The 21,901-nt window shown below is 36.3% G+C and overlaps 2 protein-coding genes across 7 annotated transcripts in view; one reads left to right on the top strand and one right to left on the bottom strand.

Moving 5' to 3' along the window:
- LRRC40 (leucine rich repeat containing 40) overlaps nt 1–18,349 on the bottom strand; it is a 41,204-nt gene extending 22,855 nt beyond the window's left edge. For both annotated transcript variants that reach the window (XM_005678272.3, XM_018045438.1), the window contains exons 1-6: nt 18,152–18,349; nt 13,829–14,010; nt 12,657–12,730; nt 10,833–10,962; nt 7,203–7,326; nt 390–532 (exon numbers count right to left, since the gene is read on the bottom strand). In XM_005678272.3, the coding sequence (XP_005678329.1) occupies nt 390–532; nt 7,203–7,326; nt 10,833–10,962; nt 12,657–12,730; nt 13,829–14,010; nt 18,152–18,302 (804 nt within the window). In that variant the 5' untranslated portion in view covers nt 18,303–18,349. The remainder of the gene's footprint in view (nt 1–389; nt 533–7,202; nt 7,327–10,832; nt 10,963–12,656; nt 12,731–13,828; nt 14,011–18,151) is intronic.
- SRSF11 (serine and arginine rich splicing factor 11) overlaps nt 18,411–21,901 on the top strand; it is a 50,117-nt gene continuing 46,626 nt past the window's right edge. For 3 of the 5 annotated variants that reach the window (XM_018045459.1, XM_018045446.1, XM_018045469.1), the window contains exon 1: nt 18,411–18,523. The gene's annotated coding sequence lies outside the window, so the exon portion shown is untranslated. The remainder of the gene's footprint in view (nt 18,524–21,901) is intronic. The other 2 variants (XM_018045463.1, XM_018045450.1) reach the window with 2 other exon arrangements.

The raw sequence follows: 21,901 nt of genomic DNA on the forward strand, positions 1-21,901 counted from the left end.
TCATTAGCAAAGATATAAAGAAATGTACATTAAAATGATATATAATGTAACCATTTATTTAAGAATGTATTCCAATACCAACTGGCAAAGTTCAACAATGCAAAATCACAATTACTTTTGCACCAACCTAATACTACTTCTCAAGTTATAAACTACCCTCCAGATGAAATCGGCAAATTCTTATTTTTAAAACCGATTATTCTTTTTTTAAAAAAAATCTGTTATTAACAATACCATTAATATATTTAATCATAATAAAATTCTGAAAGATAAAATTATAAGAAAAAACCACATAACTAATACATATTCTTAATGTCAAATAAGTTTAAATTTTCATTTTCATGATTAACTTTCAGAAAATGTATCTTTAATAAACAACTAAATAGTACCTTTAATAGTTTACAAGAAGGAAATTCTGGTAGAAAACGTAATTTATTCCTTCGCAAATATAGCAATTCTAATGATTCCATGCTGGCCAATTCAGGAGGAATAGTTTCCAAGAGATTTGAATTGCAATCCAAATGCTTTAATCCTGTAATACATATTTAGTGAAACACAAAGATACTTTAATAGAGAAAAATATTGGTTTACAATTCTATATATGTTAAAGAATGTTCATGTAATCATGAGGACTCACAAAACTGATTTTCTACACTGCTGTAATAATCAAGAATTCTAGAATACCACTGAATTACATAAATGCAAACTAAAACATTTTTACATTTAGTTACAATTAAAGAAAAACAATAATACTAAAGTCAATGTTTAATAACAGTCCAGGTCACCTTTGCAAAGACTTAAAAAACAAAATACTCTAGTACTCCCTTAAAGTACTCTAAAATATATAAACTATAACTATGAGATTATTTACCTCAGTATCATACATCTTTAAAGAAAAGCTTAAATTATTAAAGACATGAATATACATGCATACTACTCATATGAATGAATGTCAAGTAACCCTAGCCAGTAGTAGCTTCAGTTCAGTTCTGTCAAAAAACCCATGGATTTCTATGTATTCTCTTTTACTCTTTCAACCACTCACAGTGCCTCTGTCCCTGTCTTCTTTCCTTCCTTTTTTTGAATTTTAAGTTAAAGCCTTTTTCTAACAGCTTAGCTCATGCTCTTGATAAGAATGTTCTCACTTGCAGCATCTCTCTTACCTCCTGAATATCTCATAAAAGGCAGGATGGAAAAAAAAACAGAAGAAAAGTAAAGGTCTTCTTTTTCTTAAGACTTTAATAAGCAATTTCTCCCTAATCCATATTGCAGATTCTCCACTTACTGCTGCTGCTGTTGATTTAGTCACTAAGTTGTGTCCAACTCTGTTACGACCCCATGGACTGACTGTAGCCCACCAGGCTCCTCTGTCCATGGGATTTCCCAGGCAAGAATACTGGAGTGGTAGCCATTTCCTTCTCCAGGGGGATCTTCCCAACCAGGGATCGAACCCACATCCTCTATGCTATTAGGTGGATGTACTACCACTGAGCCACTAGGGAAAGCCCTCTTCCACTTATATCTTCCACTATTCTCAGCCCTATAGTTTGAATAAGTAATATATATTTTACAACCATTTTTCATGTACTTTGAGCTTATCAATTTTAACATTAACTCAAGACTGAATTGATATATTTAGACTACTTTCAGTGTTTACAGAAACTAATGGCTTTTCAAAACAAATTTAATAGTACTTCAATTTATAGTATGATAATTTACGTATCATTTGGCTACAGCACTGAGAAAAATGTTATAATCCAATTCACCCTAAATCCAGTAAATTCTATAAAGAAGTTTGTTTTACATCTAGAAACTAGTTTTCACAAGTTTTTGCATTTAAGAGCACTGGTTGAGAATACAAGCAATATGTAGCAGAAAAAGCAAAAGGGATGAAGTAAGAAGATGAAAACCCTAGCTTTACAATTGGCTGTATAATTTCTAAACCTAGGTTCCTGAATCTTTAAAATGTAAATAATACGCATCCCCATTAACTTACAGAACTATTGTGATGGCAAAATAATATATTTTAAAGCATTTTGAATTACAAAGAACCATACAAATGTTAGAAACTGTAGAATCTCAGTCGTGAATAGTGGAAAAAACAACTAAATTTCCTACTGGTGATAGCTTAAAAGTATCTTTGTAATGGCTAAAGCACAGAAAATACCTGAGACTAACTATATAGTATATTAGAAAAACTTCTATAAATTTAAAGCATTTTCCTGTTGATTTCAATATCTATTCTTATCTCTCAATATTTCTACTCAATTAAAAAAAAAAACAAAAAACACATGATTCTGGCATACTCATTCCAGGTATCGTATTTTCTGTTCAACTCTGTTTTCCAATACCTTTACTGAAAAAATGGCAAAAACAAGCAGAGTTAACTATTGGTATCACAAGTAAAGGCTCCCCTAAAATGTCAATTCAATTCATGGCATTTAATTTATGCATTCCTGTAATAAATGACAAATAACCATTGTGCTGTGCTCAGTCGCTCAATCGTGTCTGGCTCTTTGTAGCCTCATTGACTGTAGCCCGCCAGACTCCTCTGTCCATGAGATTTTCCAGGCAACAATACTGGAGTAGTGTGCCGTTTCCTACTCTAGGGGATCTTCCTGATCCAGAGATTAAACGAACATCTCTTGCAACTTCTGCACTGGTAGGCGGATTCTTTACCACTAGCACCAAATCAAAAGCCCAAATAACCATTATTCTATAGTAAAACAGCAGTGATCATTTGTAATGTATAAAAATATCACTGTTTTATTTTTGCACACCTGAAACTAATAACATTGTTAGTCAATTATACAGTATTTTTTAAAAATACCTAACAGCACAATTTTACAAACTCACCTCTAAATAATCTCTAACAAAGTGTTCAAAATCACATCTATGATTTTCTCCAAAAAAGGGAGGTTTAAAAAAAATGAAAGAGCTCACATATGATTAGCAGAAAAAGTAGATAAGGTAAACAGTCTACAGTTGACACATAGTGATCATCAACTGAGAAATAATAAGAGTTTGCCTTTAGGTGAAAAAGAGTTGATTGATTTTGGACTCAAGAATTCTAACATGAACCAGTATACTTATTTAAATTACTGAAATGTACCTTCTATTTTTTTCATCCTACATATTAGTTCTACAATACTTCAAATGTACTGATTCAATGGTGAACTTTAATAAAATAGAAACACTAAATTTAACCTTCTTTTAAAAAGGATTAACAATCTGAGCAAAACTAGACTATCTCTTGACTAGACTACCCATGGTCCAAGGTAAGGAGCAGCGGCTATGCTTTGCTGCAGTGGCCGTGAAGAGATACCCCACGTCCAAGGTAAGAGAAAAACAACTAAGACAGTAGGCACTGAGAGAGGGCATCAGAGGGCAGACAGACTGAAACCACCATAACAGACAACTAGCCAATCTGATCACACAGGCCACAGCCTTGTCTAACTCAATGAAACTAAGCCATGGCATGTGGGGCCACCCAAGACAGCCGGGTCATGGTGGAGAGGTCTGACAGAATGTAGTCCACTGGAGAAGGGAATGGCAAACCACTTCAGTATTCTTGCCGTGAGAACCTCAAGAACAGTATGAAAAGGCAAAAAGACAGGACATTGAAAGATGAACTCCCCAGGTCAGTAGGTGCCCAATATGCTACTGGAGATCAGTGGAGAAATAACTCCAGAAAGAATGAAGGGATGGAGCCAAAGCAAAAACAACACCCAGTTGTGGATGGGAATGGTGATAGAAGCAAGCAAGGTTCGATGCTGTAAAGAGCAATACTGCATAGGAACCTAGAATGTTAGGTCCATGAATCAAGGCAAATTGGAAGTCGTCAAACAGGAGATGACAAGAGTGAACATTGACATTCTGGGAATCAGTGAACTAAGATGGACTGGAATGGGTGAATTTAACTCAGACGACCATTACATCTACTACGGTGGGTAGGAATCCCTTAGAAGATATAAAGTAGCCATCATAGTAAACAAAAGAGTCCAAAATGCAGTACTTCGATGCAATCTCAAAAACGACAGAATGATCTCTGTTCGTTTCCAAGGCAAACTACTCACTATCACAGTAATCCAAGTCTATGCCCTAACCAGTAATGCTGAAGATGCTAAAGTTGAACAGTTCTATGAAGACCTACAAGAACTTCTAGAACTAATACCCAAAAAAGATGTCCTTTTGATTTTAGGGTACTTGAATGCAAAAGCAGTAAGAAAAGAAACACTTGGAGTAACAGGCAAATTTGACCTTGGAGTACAGAATGAAGCATGGCAAAGGCTAATAGAGTTCTGCCAAGAAACACATTGGTCATAGCAAACACCCTCTTCCAACAATACAAAAGAAGACTCTACACATGGACATCACCAGATGGTCGACACCGAAATCAGACTGATTATACTCTTTGCATCCAAAGATGGAGAAGCTCTATACAGTCTGCAAAAACAAGACCGGGAGATGACTGTGGCTCAGATCATGAACTCCTTATTGCCAAACTCAGTCTGAAATTGAAAAAATTGGAGAACACCACTAGACCATTCAGGTATGACCTTAATCAAATCACTTATGATTATACAGTGGAAGTGAGAAATAGATTTAAGGGACTAGATCTGATAAACTGCCTGATGAACTATGGATGAAGGTTCGTGACATTGTGCAGGAGATAGGGATCAAGATCATCCCCAAGAAAGAAATGCAAAAAAGCAAAATGGCTGTCTGAGGAGGCCTTACAAAGAGCTGTGAAAAGAAGGGAAGCGAAAAGCAAAGGGGAAAAGGAAAGATACACCCACTTGAATGCAGAGTTCCAAAGAATAGCAAGGAGAGATAAGCCTTCCTCAGGGATCAATGCAATGAAATAGAGGAAAACAAAAGAATGGGAAAGACTAGAGATCTCTTCAAGAAAATTAGAGATACCAAGGGAACATTTTATGCAAAGATGGGCTCAACAAAGGACAGAAATGGTATGGACCTAACAGAAGCAGAAGATATTAAGAAGAGGTGGCAAGAATACACAGAAGAACTGTACAAAAAAGATCTTCATAACCAAGGTAATCATGATGGTGTGATCACTCATCTAGAGCCAGACATCCTGGAATGTGAAGTCTAGTGGGCCTTGGGAAGCATCACTAAGGACAAAGCTAGTGGAGGTGATGGAATTCCAGTTGAGCTGTTTCAAATCCTGGAAGATGATGCTGTGAAAGTGCTTCACTCAATAAGCCAGCAAATTTGGGAAACTCAACAGTGGCCACGGGACTGGAAAAGGTCAGTTTTCATTCCAATCCCAAAGAAAGGCAATGCCAAAGAATGCTCAAACTACTGCACAATTGCACTCATCTCACACGTTAGTAAAGTAATGCTCAAAATTCTCCAAGCCAGGCTTCAGTAATATGTGAACTGTGAGCTTCCAGATGTTCAAGCTGGTTTTAGAAAAGGCAGAGGAACCAGAGATCAAATTGCCAACATCTGCTGGATCATCGTAAAAGCAAGAGAGTTCCAGAGAAAGATCTACTTCTGCTTTACTGACTATGCCAAAGCCTCTGACTGTGTGGATCACAAAAAACTCTGGAAATTCTGAAAGAGATGGGAATATCAGACTACCTGACCTGCCTCCTGGGAAATCTGTATGCAGCTCAGAAAGCAACAGTTAGAACTAGACATGGAACAGTAGACTGGTTCCAAACAGGAAACGGAGTACGTCAAGGCTGCATATTGTCACCCTGCTTATTTAACTTCTATGCAGAGTACATCATGAGAAATGCTGGGCTAGAGGAAGCACAAGCTGGAATCAAGATTTCTGGGAGAAATATCAATAACCTCAGATATGCAGATGATACCACCCTTATGGCAGAAAGTGAAGAGGAACTAAAAAGCCTCTTGATAAAAGTGAAAGAGGAGAGTGAAAAAGTTGGCTGAAAGCTCAACATTCAGAAAACTAAGATCATGCAATCCGGTCCCATCACTTCACGGCAAACAGATGGGGAAACAGTAGAAACAGTTGCTGACTTTATTTTTTGGGAGCTCCAAAATCACTGCAGATGGTGATTGCAGCCATAAAATTAAAAGATGCTTACTCCTTGGAAGGAAAGTTATAACCAACCTAGATAGCATATTCAAAAGCAGAGACATTACTTTGCCAACAAAGGTCCGTCTATTCAAGGCTGTGGTTTTTCCAGTAGTCATGTATGGATGTGAGCATTGGACTATGAAGAAGGCTGGGCGCTGAAGAATTGATGCTTTTGAACTGTGGTGTTGGAGAAGACTCTTGAGCGTCTCTGGGACTGCAAGGAGATCCAACCAGTCCATCCTAAAGGAGATCAGTCTTGGGTGTTCATTGGAAGGACTGATGTTGAAGCTGAAACTCCAATACTTTGGCTATCTGATGCAAAGAGCTGACTCATTGGAAAACACCCTGATGCTGGCAAAGATTGAGGGCAGGAGGAGAAGGGGACAACAGAGGATAAGAAGGTTGGATGGCATCACCGACTTGATGAACATGGGTTTGCGTTGACTCCGGGAGTTGGTAATGGACAGGGAAGCCTGGCGTTCTGCAGTTCATGGGGTCACAAAGAGTCAGACATGACTAAACTACTGAACTAACTGAGACTATCCCTTGCCGTTATTACTTATGGACCTCAAGGAGGATACAGATATAACATAACCTATCATAGGTGGAATCACCTAGGAGAGGGTCATGACCTCTCAGTGAATATTAAATATGAGAAAGAAGAGACAGCATGCTCAAAACCTTAATCAATTTCTCAGGTATATAATTTTCCCACAATTTATAATCTTATTTTCTTTTTATCTTTTTGATGTGTTAAACTACTGTTTGGTAGTATGGATAGCATAGGACGGGATGGGATGGTTGGATGGCTTCACTGACTCAATGGACATGAGTTTGAGCAAGCTCTGGGACTTGGTGATGGACAGGAAAGCCTGGTGTGCTGCAGTCCATGGGGTCACAAAGAGTCGGATATGACTGAGCGACTGAACTGAACCTTTTTGGTGGTAAATCTTAATGAAGTTGCTAGACAATAATGCCCTGGAGAAAATCTGACTAGTTGTTATTGTTTGCATTTACCACAATAAAATCTATTGTTTTACTTGTCTGTAACTACATAAAAATTTATTTTTCTAAATGTAAGTTGCACAAACTTCAAATTTATTCCATTTTTAAAACAGAGAAGATTTACTTTTCATTCCACTTAGCTCTGCTGGCAAACTCTTCAGTTGATTACTGGAAAGATTGAGACGCACCAAGCTGGACAGAAAAGAAAAACTAGCAGGAACAGTTGTAAGACGATTATTTGAAAGATCCTTTAAAAAGAGGAAGACAAAATGAATGAATGAACAAGTAGATAAAAAAATAAATGAAGGATCCCTAAGGGGGGTGTTCAGAATTTTAAGGGCATTGCAACATTTAAAAAAACTATTTAGAGTAGATAACACTTTCTAAGTCTCATTCACTGACAATTTCACAGATCATCATTCATTATATCAATATTTTCTGTGAACCTATTACATGTCTAATAATGTAACAGAGAGAAATTAAAATGAATTTATTTCAAAAATATTTTACAGAAACATTTCTGTTAGTACTAAGTCATGCTGTACCTTGCATTGTGTTTCTAAAAAATCCATTTATTCATCCAATATTTGCTGAGTATCTACGATACATCAGGCAAAATGTACTATGATACATTTTAATGATATGTTAACAATGTTTAACGATACTTCAGTTAAACTGTAATATATAAAGAAAAACCTCTTTACAAAAAAGAGAAATGCTTGAAAGAAAACAAGTAAGGCTGAAAAATATGGCCATTTTCATTTGGGAGGAAAAAACATTCCCTCTTGGTTCTTCTGCTTACCACAGTAAGTCTGCTTTAACTAAGCAGAAAAGTCTACTGTTTAGTTTTCACTCATTCACTCTACCTAATTAATCCCTATACCTTACTTTGGCATTATAAGTCTTTGCTTTTTCTCTAAATAGTTATGAGAATTTTTTTGCAACTCCTTTTAAAAGACAATGCTATATATTAGGCATTCTTCTTATGACATTCAAATTAAACCTAAGTATTCCAGCAGCTATCACTGAACTATTAGGTAGGGCAACAGTGAAGAAGAAAAAAATGACTTAAAGGAACTGTTCTCTGAAAACTATGATTTAGTCTAACATTAAATAACTATAAATAAATCAAGAAAATAGAAAAAGGGAAAATGCTATTATACATCAGCATATTTTTTAAACATACTGTTATTATTATAGTAACAACACATAATCTACAACATACAACATAATACTCTACAACTCAAATACTCTAAGGTCTAAGAATCAACAGATTACTAATAAGTATTTTGTGATATCAGAATTTACTGACACTAAATGGAATGTAGTATTCTGGATTGGATCCTGGAACAAAAAGAAAAGGACATCAGTGAAAACACTGGGAAAATATTATAAAATCTATAGTTTAGTCAGCAATATTGTACCAAAGTCAATTTTTTAGTTTTTATAAATATCCTGTGGTTATGTAAAATGTTCACCCATTAAGATGGGTGAAGGGTATACAGACACTCTCTGTACTATCTTTCCAACTTCTCTATAAATTAAAATTATTCTAACATCAAAAGCTAAAAATAAAGTTTCCAATAAAAAAGATTAATTCATAAATTCTTAAGAAATTTTAAAGAACTTAAAGTAACAGAATTATTAATAGTTAAACTATTGCAGTTAATGATTAAATTTGATACAAAATAAGTACACTGCATATGAATTAATCATTATTTATGTGACATATTTCTTCAATAAATATTTATTTAGCACTGTGCTAAGCAGTTCTATGTAACTTTAAGAAATATTACTAGCTTAAATTCTTGCCCAGAAATAAGACCACTGTTGAGCTACCACTAAAGAATAAATGAATATTTTAATGCTACAATCTTTTCTGTTGCCTATGGAGTCTCTGCTGAAATGAATTAGGATTCGAGTTCTAGGATGAGACAGAAAATCAAAGCATGTTGTTTGCCAGGACACTGTGGGTTTATATTGATGTGTAACAAGCTGATTTAGAACACTGGAATTCCATACTTTTCTTTCCCTTTTTTTTTTTTGGTAAAGGCAATTAACTAGTCCCAGGAAGGATCCTTCAGTTATGTAAAATTTTGTTTCATGAAATGTCATGACTCCATTCATAATTTTGTCTTGTTTCAGCTGGTATATACAACTTTCAGAGCTCTTGTATTTGGAAAATTGGAAGGGCCCAGAATTTGAAACAGTATCTTATTTTCACTGTTTTTGTTTTAAACTATAGCTATATAAAGCTTGTGGATTAAACAGAATTAATTTCTAAATTAAAAAAAAAAACAAATATTCTTAGCTTAAATTATTACATATCTTACACTTTAAATGCTTTAATTTATTGTTGCTCACATTTATGATTTATCTGATAATTAGTCCTTAAGATCACAGTTCTTAACTGAAGCATTCTTTTGTTAAGAAAATTAATATCTGGGAACCCAGAACAAAAGTTTATAAGGTTTCCATTAAGCCTTCTACTAGATTCTTTTTTTAATCAATTGCTATCTTTTACCACTAAATTTTATAAGAAAATGTGATGGCTCCCCTCCTTCCCATTCATTTCATCTACCTTTTACTTTTCAAACTTTATTTCCAATCTGATCAGACTGAAAAACAAAGAGATACTAAAGAAATGGTTGAGGAGAGTATAATTTTGATTTCAACCACTAGAGCAGATGGGGGAAAATATCAAGAAAGAAATAAGTAAAAGAAGTAATTTGTCCTTCAATAAAAAATAAACAAGTCTAACACTAATGAGTTTTTCAAAACATGTAATAGTGAACAGAACAAGAATGTACTATGAAATAACTACGTGGAGTAGAGATTTATACTGGAACATCTGATCTAATAAAGCTCAACTCTTTCAGATAGGATAGCTTATAGTAGAGTCTTACTTCTCCTGTGGTAAATTTGGGAGGGAAAGGTGTATACACTTTGAAATCCAATTGTCTGATCTTAAAATCCTGAATTCCTTAATCAGTTGTATGACTTTGGATGTTACTTTTTTAAAAATCTATAAAAGGATGAAACTACTTAGCTATATGTAAAGTGCCTATTGTCTGTATTATTCTTAATAATATGACTAAAATAGTATTTGCTTCATGGTTATCTCTATTTAAGATGTGAAACAGATGGAATGAAAATTTCACCAAGAAATGTGGCCACTTTGGAAAACAGGGAAGAAAAGGCAGGCCCTGAAGGTATTATCTGGACACTTAGGGAACAGAAGGACCATAAGGGCTTAAGGGGAGGTAACAGGAATCTACAACAAGGGAAGCCACCTCCATTAGAAGCCCAAGCACCGCAACTAGAGAGGAGCCCTCACGCACTGCAACTAGAGGAAGCCTGTATGCAGCAACAAAGACCCCGTGCAGTCAAAAATATAAAAAAAAAAGGGGGGCGGTAAATATACGCTTAAAACCCCTTTCCTCTATTTTGCTAAATCATAAAAGCCTCTGAATTGCAAAGTCATCATCATCTGGCCCCTTCTAAAACTCTACTCTGAAATTAAAATCTAAGGTAATTTCTATCATATGAAAAACATAGGAAAAAAGAAGAAAAACAGGAAAATAAATTTGCAATTATTAATTTAGCAATCTAATTGTAATACATAGTTCTGATAATCTAGTCATACAAACAGGCGCCCATGTACTCATGATTGGTATCATATATCCAATTTCTCAGCCAAATGAAAAATCCCTCCAGCCCCAAATTATATAAATATTGCAAAATCAAAACTTACTAAATCTTCTAAGTTGGAAAGTTGTTCAAACCCCTCTGGTATGCAAGTGAGTTCATTATGTTGGAGATACAGGCCCTTCAGATTTCTTAGATTTGTAATTTCTTCAGGGAGTATTTTCAGCTTGTTATGGCTATTGATTGATAAAACAAATGCTGAATAATTTGATGACAACAAAATAAATACTTAACAAGGCATTTCTGCTAATCAACTACCTGGGCTCATTAAAAAAAAGACAAGTAAGGTTACTAATTTTAAGTACTTATCAAACTTTACATCCTAAAATAAAACACCCATTAAAATGACAGTAATATAATCAAATTGAGTGTTTCAGAGAAATAAAGATTTTGAAGCAAAGATATAATTTGTGAAATTTTGATTGGTTCCTTTTAATCAACTTCATTTTACATGCAATGTGAAAAAATACACTGGACTCTAAATTTTCACTCTATCAGAGTTTTAAGATTTTGACAAAGATGCATACACACACTACAATGAAGTCACATTTTACATGGGGATTAGGCTTCAATCTAGCACTCAAAACAAAAAGAGCTATTTCTATTTGAGGGTCTAACATATCCAGTTGAATGTGTAATATGCAACTCCAATCTTATTTGTACTGAATCATTGTTTTCAGTTCAGTCCTGCAGAGATTCCAGTTTATTGGTGGAGAAGTCCCAAGTCACTTAGAGTAATACATTCCCTGATAATTAAGAGATGATTTAACTTGTTCTTAGATTCACGCCAACTGCTTGTTTGGGAACTCTACTCTATTGTCTAGCCATATACAGTTTCTTCACAAATAACAGGCACGAAAAGGGAAATATAAGCATATAATAATGACTTTAAATTATAATAAAACTAGCTGGAACAAAAATGCCAAAAAATGTTTTCTAAAATATGAACCACTGAAACCCACTAAAAATTGGTATCTATGCCTTTGGCTTGCAATGGGAAGAGGTTCTGATGTACAACTAAACAATATGTATCTTCACTAAGTGTCCTAAACAATTTTGGGTACAGATATTTTTGTTAATTTATGGTAATTTTAAGTTTTTCATCAAATAAAGACTGTTATTTGAGGAACTGTTCTCCCTCAAACTAGTTGACTTCAGAAAACTGAGGCTTGATCATGCTATGTTAGACAGATCAATAACCATACCTATTTTATAAACCACAGCTTTTCAAACAATGTTTAACACTTAAACCCTTTTAATTTTTTCTCCTAAATTAAATCATCCCTAATCCCTTTTCCACAGTGTATATATAACATATAAGGCAGTAATTTTTCTTGAAAGTCTGAATGCAGACTGAAGGGCAAACAGAGGTATCTGGAGTCTCAGCTAGCTGGCTTCCCATGTACCTATCAAAGAGTACCAGAGGCATACCCATGGAATCTGAGTCCTCAGAAAGGTTTAAAACTACTAATACCAAAAATGTGAAATTTTCCTGACTGATGAAAAAAATCGTTTTAATTTCTTCCTACTGTTTAACACATATATATCTTTAGACTATCAAAGTAACATAAAACTTGAGATGTCAACAAAGATTTGGAAAATAACCACTACAAATTATTTCACAGAAAATATAGAGTATTTTTTTAATTGGTCTTAAATTTGTAAAGCCAAAAAATATGTAGGCAATTCTAAAACAAAAAATAAAATAATCGGAGAATTAAAGCTTAAAATTCTTATCCTATTTAATCACTTTCTGAGATAATATAAAATTTTTTTACATGTTAGAAAAAATGTAAGAAAAAACTTTTTTTGAAGAATATTAGATTTATACCTTTATACACTGAAATACTGAAATAAGTTTAAATATTACCTGACATTAAGTTTCTGAAGATTTTCTAACTCTCTTATAGCAGAAGGAAGGGATGTCAACTGATTATCATGTATCTGAAAGTTATTAAAAAACACAGTCAATATCTTGTTCTTATAAATAACCATAAACTTTGTTATTGCAAAATATTCGCTGGCAATACTCTAATTATTCTAATTCAATAGTACTGTTGGACTACTGCTAATTTGTTCTGAGTATAGAAGAGAAAAAAGAGTTTGAAATTGACCACATTGCTGTTCAGAGATCATGAGTGGTAAGACATTAATTTTAAATATTACAGTTAAAAAAAAGGAAACTTCACCTCATTGAGAGGAATTTCAATCTCAAATGAGAGACGAGAGGGTTAGAATGTATAGCCCTCTGTTGGTATGATTATGCCAACATTTACAAAAAATAAATGAGGAGGAAGATTTCTTCTCTCATGTTTTTACAGAATCATATTGTTTTCAAGGTACAAGGAACCTTCAGGAGAACACCGACACCAACTGATTCACTTTACAAATGAAGAAAATAAAAGCTTCTCTAGAAATCTGATTACATCCAACTTTTTCAGACAAAAACTGGAAGATTTTTTGGTGATCCTAAGTAAAACAGTGGACTGTGATATAGAAGTCTGTGGACTGTGAAATAAACTATTCATATTTCATTTTACGACATGACATACCAACTAGGGACTAAAACTAAAGTCCCTGAATAAATCCACAAAAACTTAAGCCCAATAATTTAAGTCAGTATTGGAGATAAGTAACAAAATAATAATAATAACCTTAAGTACTTGCTTTAATGTCTAGAATAATAATGATCATAAAATAATAGCAATAAAAAAAGACAAGCTGCAGAAGCCACCAGTTAAACATTAATTCTAATTCTGTTTGTATGCGTTAACACATTTAATTCAAAGATAGGCAGTACTAACAATCTCGATTTATAGATATGGAAACTGAAGCACAGAGAGGTAACTGTCCCAAGATCACACAGCTATCAAGCTGCAGTCGGAACCGGAAGCCTGAGGTTCTGATTCTGCATTCTTAATCATGATGCTTTGCCTAACACAGTAATTTGTTATTCTTCTTGCACTCTACCAACTGGGCTTTCTTGCTTCTCGAACTTAGCTTCAGAGTCTTTTCAAACAAAAGACTCATAAATCAACTTACATCAAGAACAGTCAGTGCAGGAAGGAGTCGGAGGTCATCAGTAAGTGACTGAAGTTTATTATTTGATATGATTAGTTTGGTCAAATCCGTCTGCTCCCACCATCGCTCAGAGGCATTGAATGAAAGATTCTGATTAGCTTCCTCAGGGATATCCACATTGATTCTCCAAACACACTGAGGCACTATTTCCACCATAACCACACCAAAAAAAGGAAAGAAAAAAAGTGAGATACTAAGTACGTAAATTGATAACAGCTATTCAAGTTGTCCACTGAAATTTCTGAAACATTAAAAACTTTCAAGTAAATCAAACAAATTACAATGAATTACAACAACATTAAAGTGAAAGTTTGATTTTATTCCAAAACAGAATAGGGGATATGTATTTTTCATATTAGATCTCACTTTTATCTTCATTCAACTATATTTACTATATACATTTCCTGCATAGCACATAGTGCTTGGATATGTAAGACAAATAAAGAATGGGCTCTATCTTTATGCCACCATAACAGAGAAGATATGGAAATCAAATGAACAAACTCCTGTATCACGTAACAACTCCGGGAGGCAGTTGTTATGACTATTCTCACTTTATACATGAGAGAAATGGGACACAGAGAGAATGTATCATTTGTCCCAGGTTATACAGCTAGATAAGATTAAACCCTGGAAAAGCTAAACTATCTTGCTTCTCAGTGAATATTTGAAAGGTATATCTGACTCTGGTAGCTGCTCTCTATCTGAAATACAACACAACATTGTTACTCTTGTTGCAGCAAATATAGCAATTCCTTCCAAATAGCAAATGAGTCTGTACAAGTTAAACAGAAAGAGCTCAGGTTTATCACTATTAAAATGAAACTCTAGAAGGTATTAACTTGCTTCAGTGCTACAGCAAATGTGTTATCGCACATTACATCCATGAAAGAAATTGAATTTGCTATTTAAAACAATCCCACAAACAAAACTCTAGACCCAAATAGCTTCACTGGTGAAATCTAGCAGACATTTAGAGTAGAAACAAAACTAATTCTATAGAACCCTTTAGAAAATAAAGGAGATAAAACTCCTGACTCAATTTATGAAGTCAGCATTATTCTGATACCAAAACCAGAGACATTAAAAACAGCGGGTTACTCAAAAAACAAAAACTATATCTAAACATCATGACCAAGCAGGAGTTATATCAGGAATGCAAGGCTGCTTTCAGTTCAGTTCAGTCGCTCAGTCGTGTCCGACTCTTTGTGACCCCATGAATCAAAGCAAGCCAGGCCTCCCTGTCCATCATCATCTCCCGGAGTTCACTCAGACTCGCATCCATCGAGTCCGTGATGCCATCCAGCCATCTCATCCTCGGTTGTCCCCTTCTCCTCCTGCCCCCAATCCCTCCCAGCATCAGAGTCTTTTCCAATGAGTCAACTCTTTGCATGAGGTGGCCAAAGTACTGGAGCTTCAGCTTTAGCATCATTCCTTCCAAAGATATCCCAGGGTTGATCTCCTTCAGAATGGACTGGTTGGAACTCCTTGCAGTCCAAGGGACTCTCAAGAGTCTTCTCCAACACCACAGTTCAAAAGCATCAATTCTTCGGCACTCAGCCTTCTTCACAGTCCAGCTCTCACATCCATACATGACCACAGGAAAAAACCATAGCCTTGACTAGACGGACCTTAGTCGGCAAAGTAATGTCTCTGCTTTTTAATATACTATCTAGGTTGGTCATAACTTTTCTTCCAAGGAGTAAGCGTCTTTTAATTTCATGGCTGCAATCACCATCTGCAGTGATTTTGGAGCCCCCCCAAATAAAGTCTGACACTGTTTCTACTGTTTCCCCATCTATTTCCCATGAAGTGATGGGACCGGATGCCATGATCTTCGTTTCCTGAATGTTGAGCTTTAAGCCAACTTTTTTGCTCTCCTCTTTCACTTTCATCAAGAGGCTTTTTAGCTCCTCTTCACTTTCTGCCATAAGGGTGGTGTCATCTGCATATCTGAGGTGATTAATATTTCTCCCAGCAATCTTGATTCCAGGTTGTGTTTCTTCCAGTCCAGCGTTTCTCATTATGGACTCTGCATATAAGTTAAATAAGCAGGGTGACAATATACAGCCTTGACGTACTCCTTTTCCTATTTGGAACCAGTCTGTTGTTCCACGTCCAGTTCTAACTGTTGCTTCCTAACCTGCATATAGGTTTCTCAAGAGGCAGGTTAGGTGCTCAGGTATTCCCATCTCTTTCAGAATTTTCCACAGTTTATTGTGATCCACACAGTCAAAGGCTTTGGCATAGTCCGTAAAGCAGAAATAGATGTTTTCCTGGAACTCTCTTGCTTTTTCCATGATCCAGCGGATGTTGGCAATTTGATCTCTGGTTCCTCTGCCTTTTCTAAAACCAGCTTGAACATCAGGGAGTTCACGGTTCACGTATTGCTGAAGCCTGGCTTGGAGAATTTTGAGCATTACTTTACTAACGTGTGAGATGAGTGCAGTTGTGCGGTACTTTGAGCATTCTTTTGCATTGACTTTCTTTGGAATTGGAATGAAAACTGACCTTTTCCAGTCCTGTGGCCACTGCTGAGTTTTCCAAATTTGCTGGCATATTGAGTGCAGCATTTTCACAGCATCATCTTTCTGGATTTGAAACAGCTCAACTGGAATTCCATCACCTCCACTAGCTTTGTTTGTAGTGATGCTTTCTAAGGCCCACTTGACTTCACATTCCAAGATGTCTGGCTCTAGATTAGTGATCACATCATCATGATTACCTTGGTTATGAAGATCTTTTTTGTATAGTTCTTCCGTGTATTCTTGCCACCTGTTCTTAATATCTTCTGCTTCTGTTAGGTCCCTACCATTTCTGTCCTTTATCAAGCCCATCTTTGCATGAGATGTTCCCTTGGTATCTCTAATTTTCTTGAAGAGATCTCTAGTCTTTCCCATTCTGCTGTTTCCCTCTATTTCTTTGCAGTTGACAATCAAAATTCATTTGCTCCCTGAAACTTTAGTAGACTAAACCATCTGGGTCCAATCAATAAGTACATTCCAGCACACACTTAGTTTTTGGGGACAACTCATTCATCTACTTATTCCTTCCACAAATTTTTTAATAAGAATCTACTATGTACCAAGCACAACTTTTGAGTGCTAAGGACACAGTGAGCAAAATGAAGGTCCCTGACCACATCTAACTAATATTCTAGCAGAGGGCAGAGAAGACAATAAACAAATACAGAATGCAGATTCTGATAATAATAAATGCTATCAAAAACAGGTTAGAGAATACAATGTTACCAAAAGAATTTATTATACATAGGGTAGTGAGGAAAGACCTATCTAAGCAGAGTCCTTGAAGAAGTCAAGAAGTGAACCCTAGTCAGGCATCATGTAGAAAGTTCCAGGCTCTGGAATAAGCATGTGTACAAGCACAGCAGTAATTTTAAAATATTTATGTTCCCATTGATTAAAACTTTTTCTAAGTAGAGCAGAGTTTTTATCATATATCCTTTCATTCAGCAAGTGCTTGTTTGCATGGTCAACTGTCTACATGGCACAATTTTAAAAAAGCAATCATTACAAGGAAATGGAAACGTTTAACTCCAGATGGCCTAAAACCTAAATATAAGTAAAGGAAAACATTACAGGAATAATGCCATAATTTCTCTCTCCCCACTTCCCACGCCCTCCCTTACACAACAGAAAATCAGAAGAGCATCTGACTGTAATTTACTCATGGTATCCAGATTTGTGCATTTGATCTTTACTAGATTTTTAGGATGGCCCCAAATTCACTTTGTGTGGCATCCATCTTGATTTTCAATTTAGGAAATATGCTAAATATTCCTTGTATTTAGGATTCTGTCCACATGCAGATAGAAAAGGGACTTGAACAGAGAACAGTGTCATTTACTCTATATGCACAAAGGAGCAGATCAAATACAGAATTTTGGCGTTGGTAAATGATCTAAAAGATTAAATTAAGAGGAACAGAGGGCCAAAGAAACAAAGCATGTGCCCATCATGTGACAGCTAACTTAGTCAAACATTATATTGTTTATCCGACAGAATGTGGTAATCCCAGAAAGCGCCCCGTTTAAATTTTGGCCATATCCCCAGCACATCCCCTGCACCAGACATTTCCTGGAACGAAAAGCAGAAACCGAACAAGCTGACCAAACCAGTGGAAATGTGATAAAAGCCCGAATTCCAGCAGCAGGATCTTGGCTAGGATACGGAGCCAAAGGTAACCAAAGCCAGGACAGAGGAAAGAAAGGCTACCAGGGGCAAGTGCTTAGTGCCAGGTCGCACAAACGGGTCTAGATCTTACCTTCGCTGAGGTTGCGGCCCGACAGATTTAACTGGCCGCTCTTCCTAGCCGCCTTTAAGAGTCCCTGGGGTACGCAGGCACTGCAGTCTCTGCTCTCAGTTCGGAAACCCGCTCGGGTATCCCGCCCCGCTAACCCCTTCGGCCGCGACATGTTCAAAGCCCAGGGCTCCGCAGCAGAGTCCCGCCCGTGACGCTTAACGATCGCGCCGCTGGGCCGCCCCGCCCCTATCGGGAGCGCGCGCGGCGTGCGCCGGGTCTTCGCTCTCGGCGGCGCGACTGGGATGTCGTCATCGCCAGCGCCTGGGGCAGGAGGACAGAGGAGCCCTACCCGTTGCCGGTGCCGGCCTAGTGTCTTGGAATTACTTCGCTCAAGTAAGTGCGTTTAACGGGCTGAAGAACGATGTTGAGTTTACTGTGGGCACTATTACTGCGACTGCAATCTTCTCTTTTGTGCTCCCGCGGCGGCGAGGGTGTCAGGAAAGGATAACCTTCTCTGCGCCTCTCGTCTGACCGGAACGTGGGCCTTGACTAAAACTTGAGACCTGGGCGCGGTCTGCAGCCTCTCTGGACCCCTGCCTGTGTTTGTTGCCTGTGGTGCTGGCGCCAGATCTTCGTTCCGCGTAGGAAGTAAAGCCGATTTCGGTTCTTCTGATCTCTACTCCGACTCTCAGCATTAGTGCGCCTTGATTGTTGTTGCATGGAATTTGTAGCCCAGCATAGGAGGCAGTGTGAAATGAAAGGGTTGGCCACACAGAAGGGAAGGGGGGAAAAAAAATAGAGCTTCATAATAAATGTCGTCTCTGCCAGACAGTTGAGAGGAGCCCAATGTAAGCGCGAGCTTGAGTATAGCGAGAAAAGCTTGCTCTTCGGAACTCGAGAGATAGGAGTTCGAATCCCAGCTGCTTCTGTAGCTTACTTACAAGCTGTGTAACTTTAGGCAGTTTGCTTGACAGCTTTAACAGTTAACTCCTTTTTCATTAACTTAGGATTAATCATTTCTTTCTCATTCGATTTTTTAAATAATTAAGTGAAAATAAAGTTTTAAATATTGAGCGCTTGGTGGGGAAAGGAACTCCATCCAGTTCCGAATGAAAGATGAAAATTTTGTTCAAAGTCGATTATCTTGGGAAGTTAGTTTCTATCTGAAATGTAAAGCTTTAATGAGTCATTCAATATGTAATTAACAACTCATCATCTTTAGTATTGCCTTGGGTGGTAGATTTTTCTTTTGCCTAAAGTAATTTTGTCTTAAAACGCATGCAGCAGGAAATACTCTCCTGCTGCTGCTAAGTCGCTTCAGTCGTGTCCGACTCTGTGCGACCCCATAGACAGCAGCCCATCAGGCTCCCCCGTCCCTGGGATTCTCCAGGCAAGAACACTGGAGTGGGTTGCCATTTCCTCCTCCAATGCATGAAAGTGAAAGGGAAGTCGCTCAGTCGTGTCCGACTCTTCGCGACCCCATGGACTGCAGCCTACCAGGCTCCTCTGTCCATGGGATCTTCCAGGCAAGAGTACTGGAGTGGGGTGCCATCGCCTTCTCCGAAATACTCTCCTAAGCCCCCTCAACTAGGCTGGGGATCTTTAGGGTATTTAAAAGGTAATATGATGGCCCGCTGACGAATTATGCAGCACACACAGTTTTTCCCGAGTCTAGATTCTTGCCAACCATAAAATTTGGCTTCTAGTCCCCCACCCCCTCGATTATTTCTCTTAATTCTCTGGTGTCCTTTGCATCGATAGTGAGCAGCACTACTAGTAATTACACTCCTAAGCAAGAAAAGGTGAGTTTTGAAGCAAGGAACGTAGTAGTTTTTGCAGAATCACTAATAAACACCCAATAAATTGAAGGTGAAAGGGATTAAGAAACTTGCCAAAGGTCACGAGTTTCTCTTAAGTGGTGTGACCAAGCATTTGAACCTAGCCCTTTTAACCTTTCTTGTTAATCATTATGATTTGCCTAGTGGCTTTTATTTCATCATTTTCAACTGGCTTTTGTCCTCCAACCATTTTTAGGAAGACTTCAATTATGTTTTAAGAGATAATTATTACAGAAAACTCTTATTTTCTCTTTTTTAGGGCGTAGAAGCCTACCTTTGGCAGATTAATTGCCTGAATGTAAAAATTTACAGTAGCCACCTCTCCCCCTTAAAACTCCTTTATAGCTCAGCATTTTTTAAAAATTACAGACAAGGTATAGTTTTTTGATTTATTGTGCTTTTACTTGATGTTAAATATTTCATTATTGACATTAATTATAGTATTATATTGAAACTGTTGCATTTTGTATGACAAGCATATTCTAACTAATGACAGAGTAATTCTGAAAAATCCATGTGACTGCACACTTGTGGTAAACTTCAATAGATACAAACTGACATGTATAAAAATTTAACAAGTATATGTCTATAGTATACCATGTATTATACCTGTGTAGCAAGTGCAGATTGAACAAGTAAAGGTGAATATTATTACCTCATGCAGTCAGGAAAATCATGGGTTTTGTCTCAAACTGATGCAAACTGAAAGTTTATCAACTTGAACTTTATGAGAAAGTGTAGTTATGTATAGTTATATTTGTGGGAATTAGCACTGTATATAAATTGTAACGCTTCCGAAAGAATACATTAAAACAAAAAACATAATCCTTTTTCGACGTGGGCATTGAAGCTCAAGTATTTGCTTTTTTTTAAAAAAAAAAGATCAATTATTAAAACAATGTGAAACGTATATCCTATATGAGGGCTGGAGACTGCATAGTTACCTTTATAATATAATTTCCCTAGCTACAATTTATTATATTCATTTTATTAAAGTATGGAAGGCTTTGCTCTTCTAGCTTTGCTGAATGAAAACAGAAAATGAGGAAGTCAAATATATATTGAGAATTAGATCAGCCAAAGATAATATTCCGTCTCATAACAGAAAGTAAGACTTATCAAAGTAAGGTAGAGTGGCTTGTCACTACCACTAAAATTTAATAAGATGTTAAAACATGGCTGTGTTATTCTTATGAACAGTGCTATTCTTATGAACAGTGCTTTCAGTGTTTAAAGGTACATTTGATAAGATGAATCTATTGAGGCAGATGGAGAAATTGTGACAAAGGAAAATGGCATTAATTTGTGCACATTTTTAAGCCCAATTTTTTAAATGTCATCAGGAACTAAGTGAATTTGATTGCAGGCAAAACGTCTGGGAAGTTTTCTTTTTCTGTAAAATGGCAAATTTCGATTTAGCCTATATTGAATCAATAATGTTCAACTTTCAGAATATTGCCTTATCTATGAGAACTGCTATTTTATGCTAAAATTATTTATTAAGAGAACATTCTACTTTTTAACAGTCATTATTGACAAGCTGTTGCACCTAACAAGTATTGCTTATTAAATATTCTGAGTTGAATGTTTTATATTCTCATATACTTATTATTCAGAATTTTCTTTCTGTGTTTGCCTTTACTCTATAAATAAATTAGTTTAAATTGTCAAAATGGAGAGCAAATTATTTTGCACATGGATTCATCATGTTTTAAATATTCAACTTCAGTGGTGCTTGTTACTTTTAGTTTCCTTTGAAAATTGCATTTTGGACATTTGTTTTCTATTTAAACTTACAACTACCAAAAGTAGTTGGTAGAAAACATTATTTCCTTGAAGGCAGTACATATTTTGCATATTTATTCACAGTTTCAAATGTGGCTTTGACTTGCATTTTATTTTTACTGGGGCTGTGTGGTAATTTTTTCTGAAG

This window comes from Capra hircus, chromosome 3 (assembly GCF_001704415.2).
Source record: "Capra hircus breed San Clemente chromosome 3, ASM170441v1, whole genome shotgun sequence".
NCBI lineage: Eukaryota > Metazoa > Chordata > Mammalia > Artiodactyla > Bovidae > Capra > Capra hircus.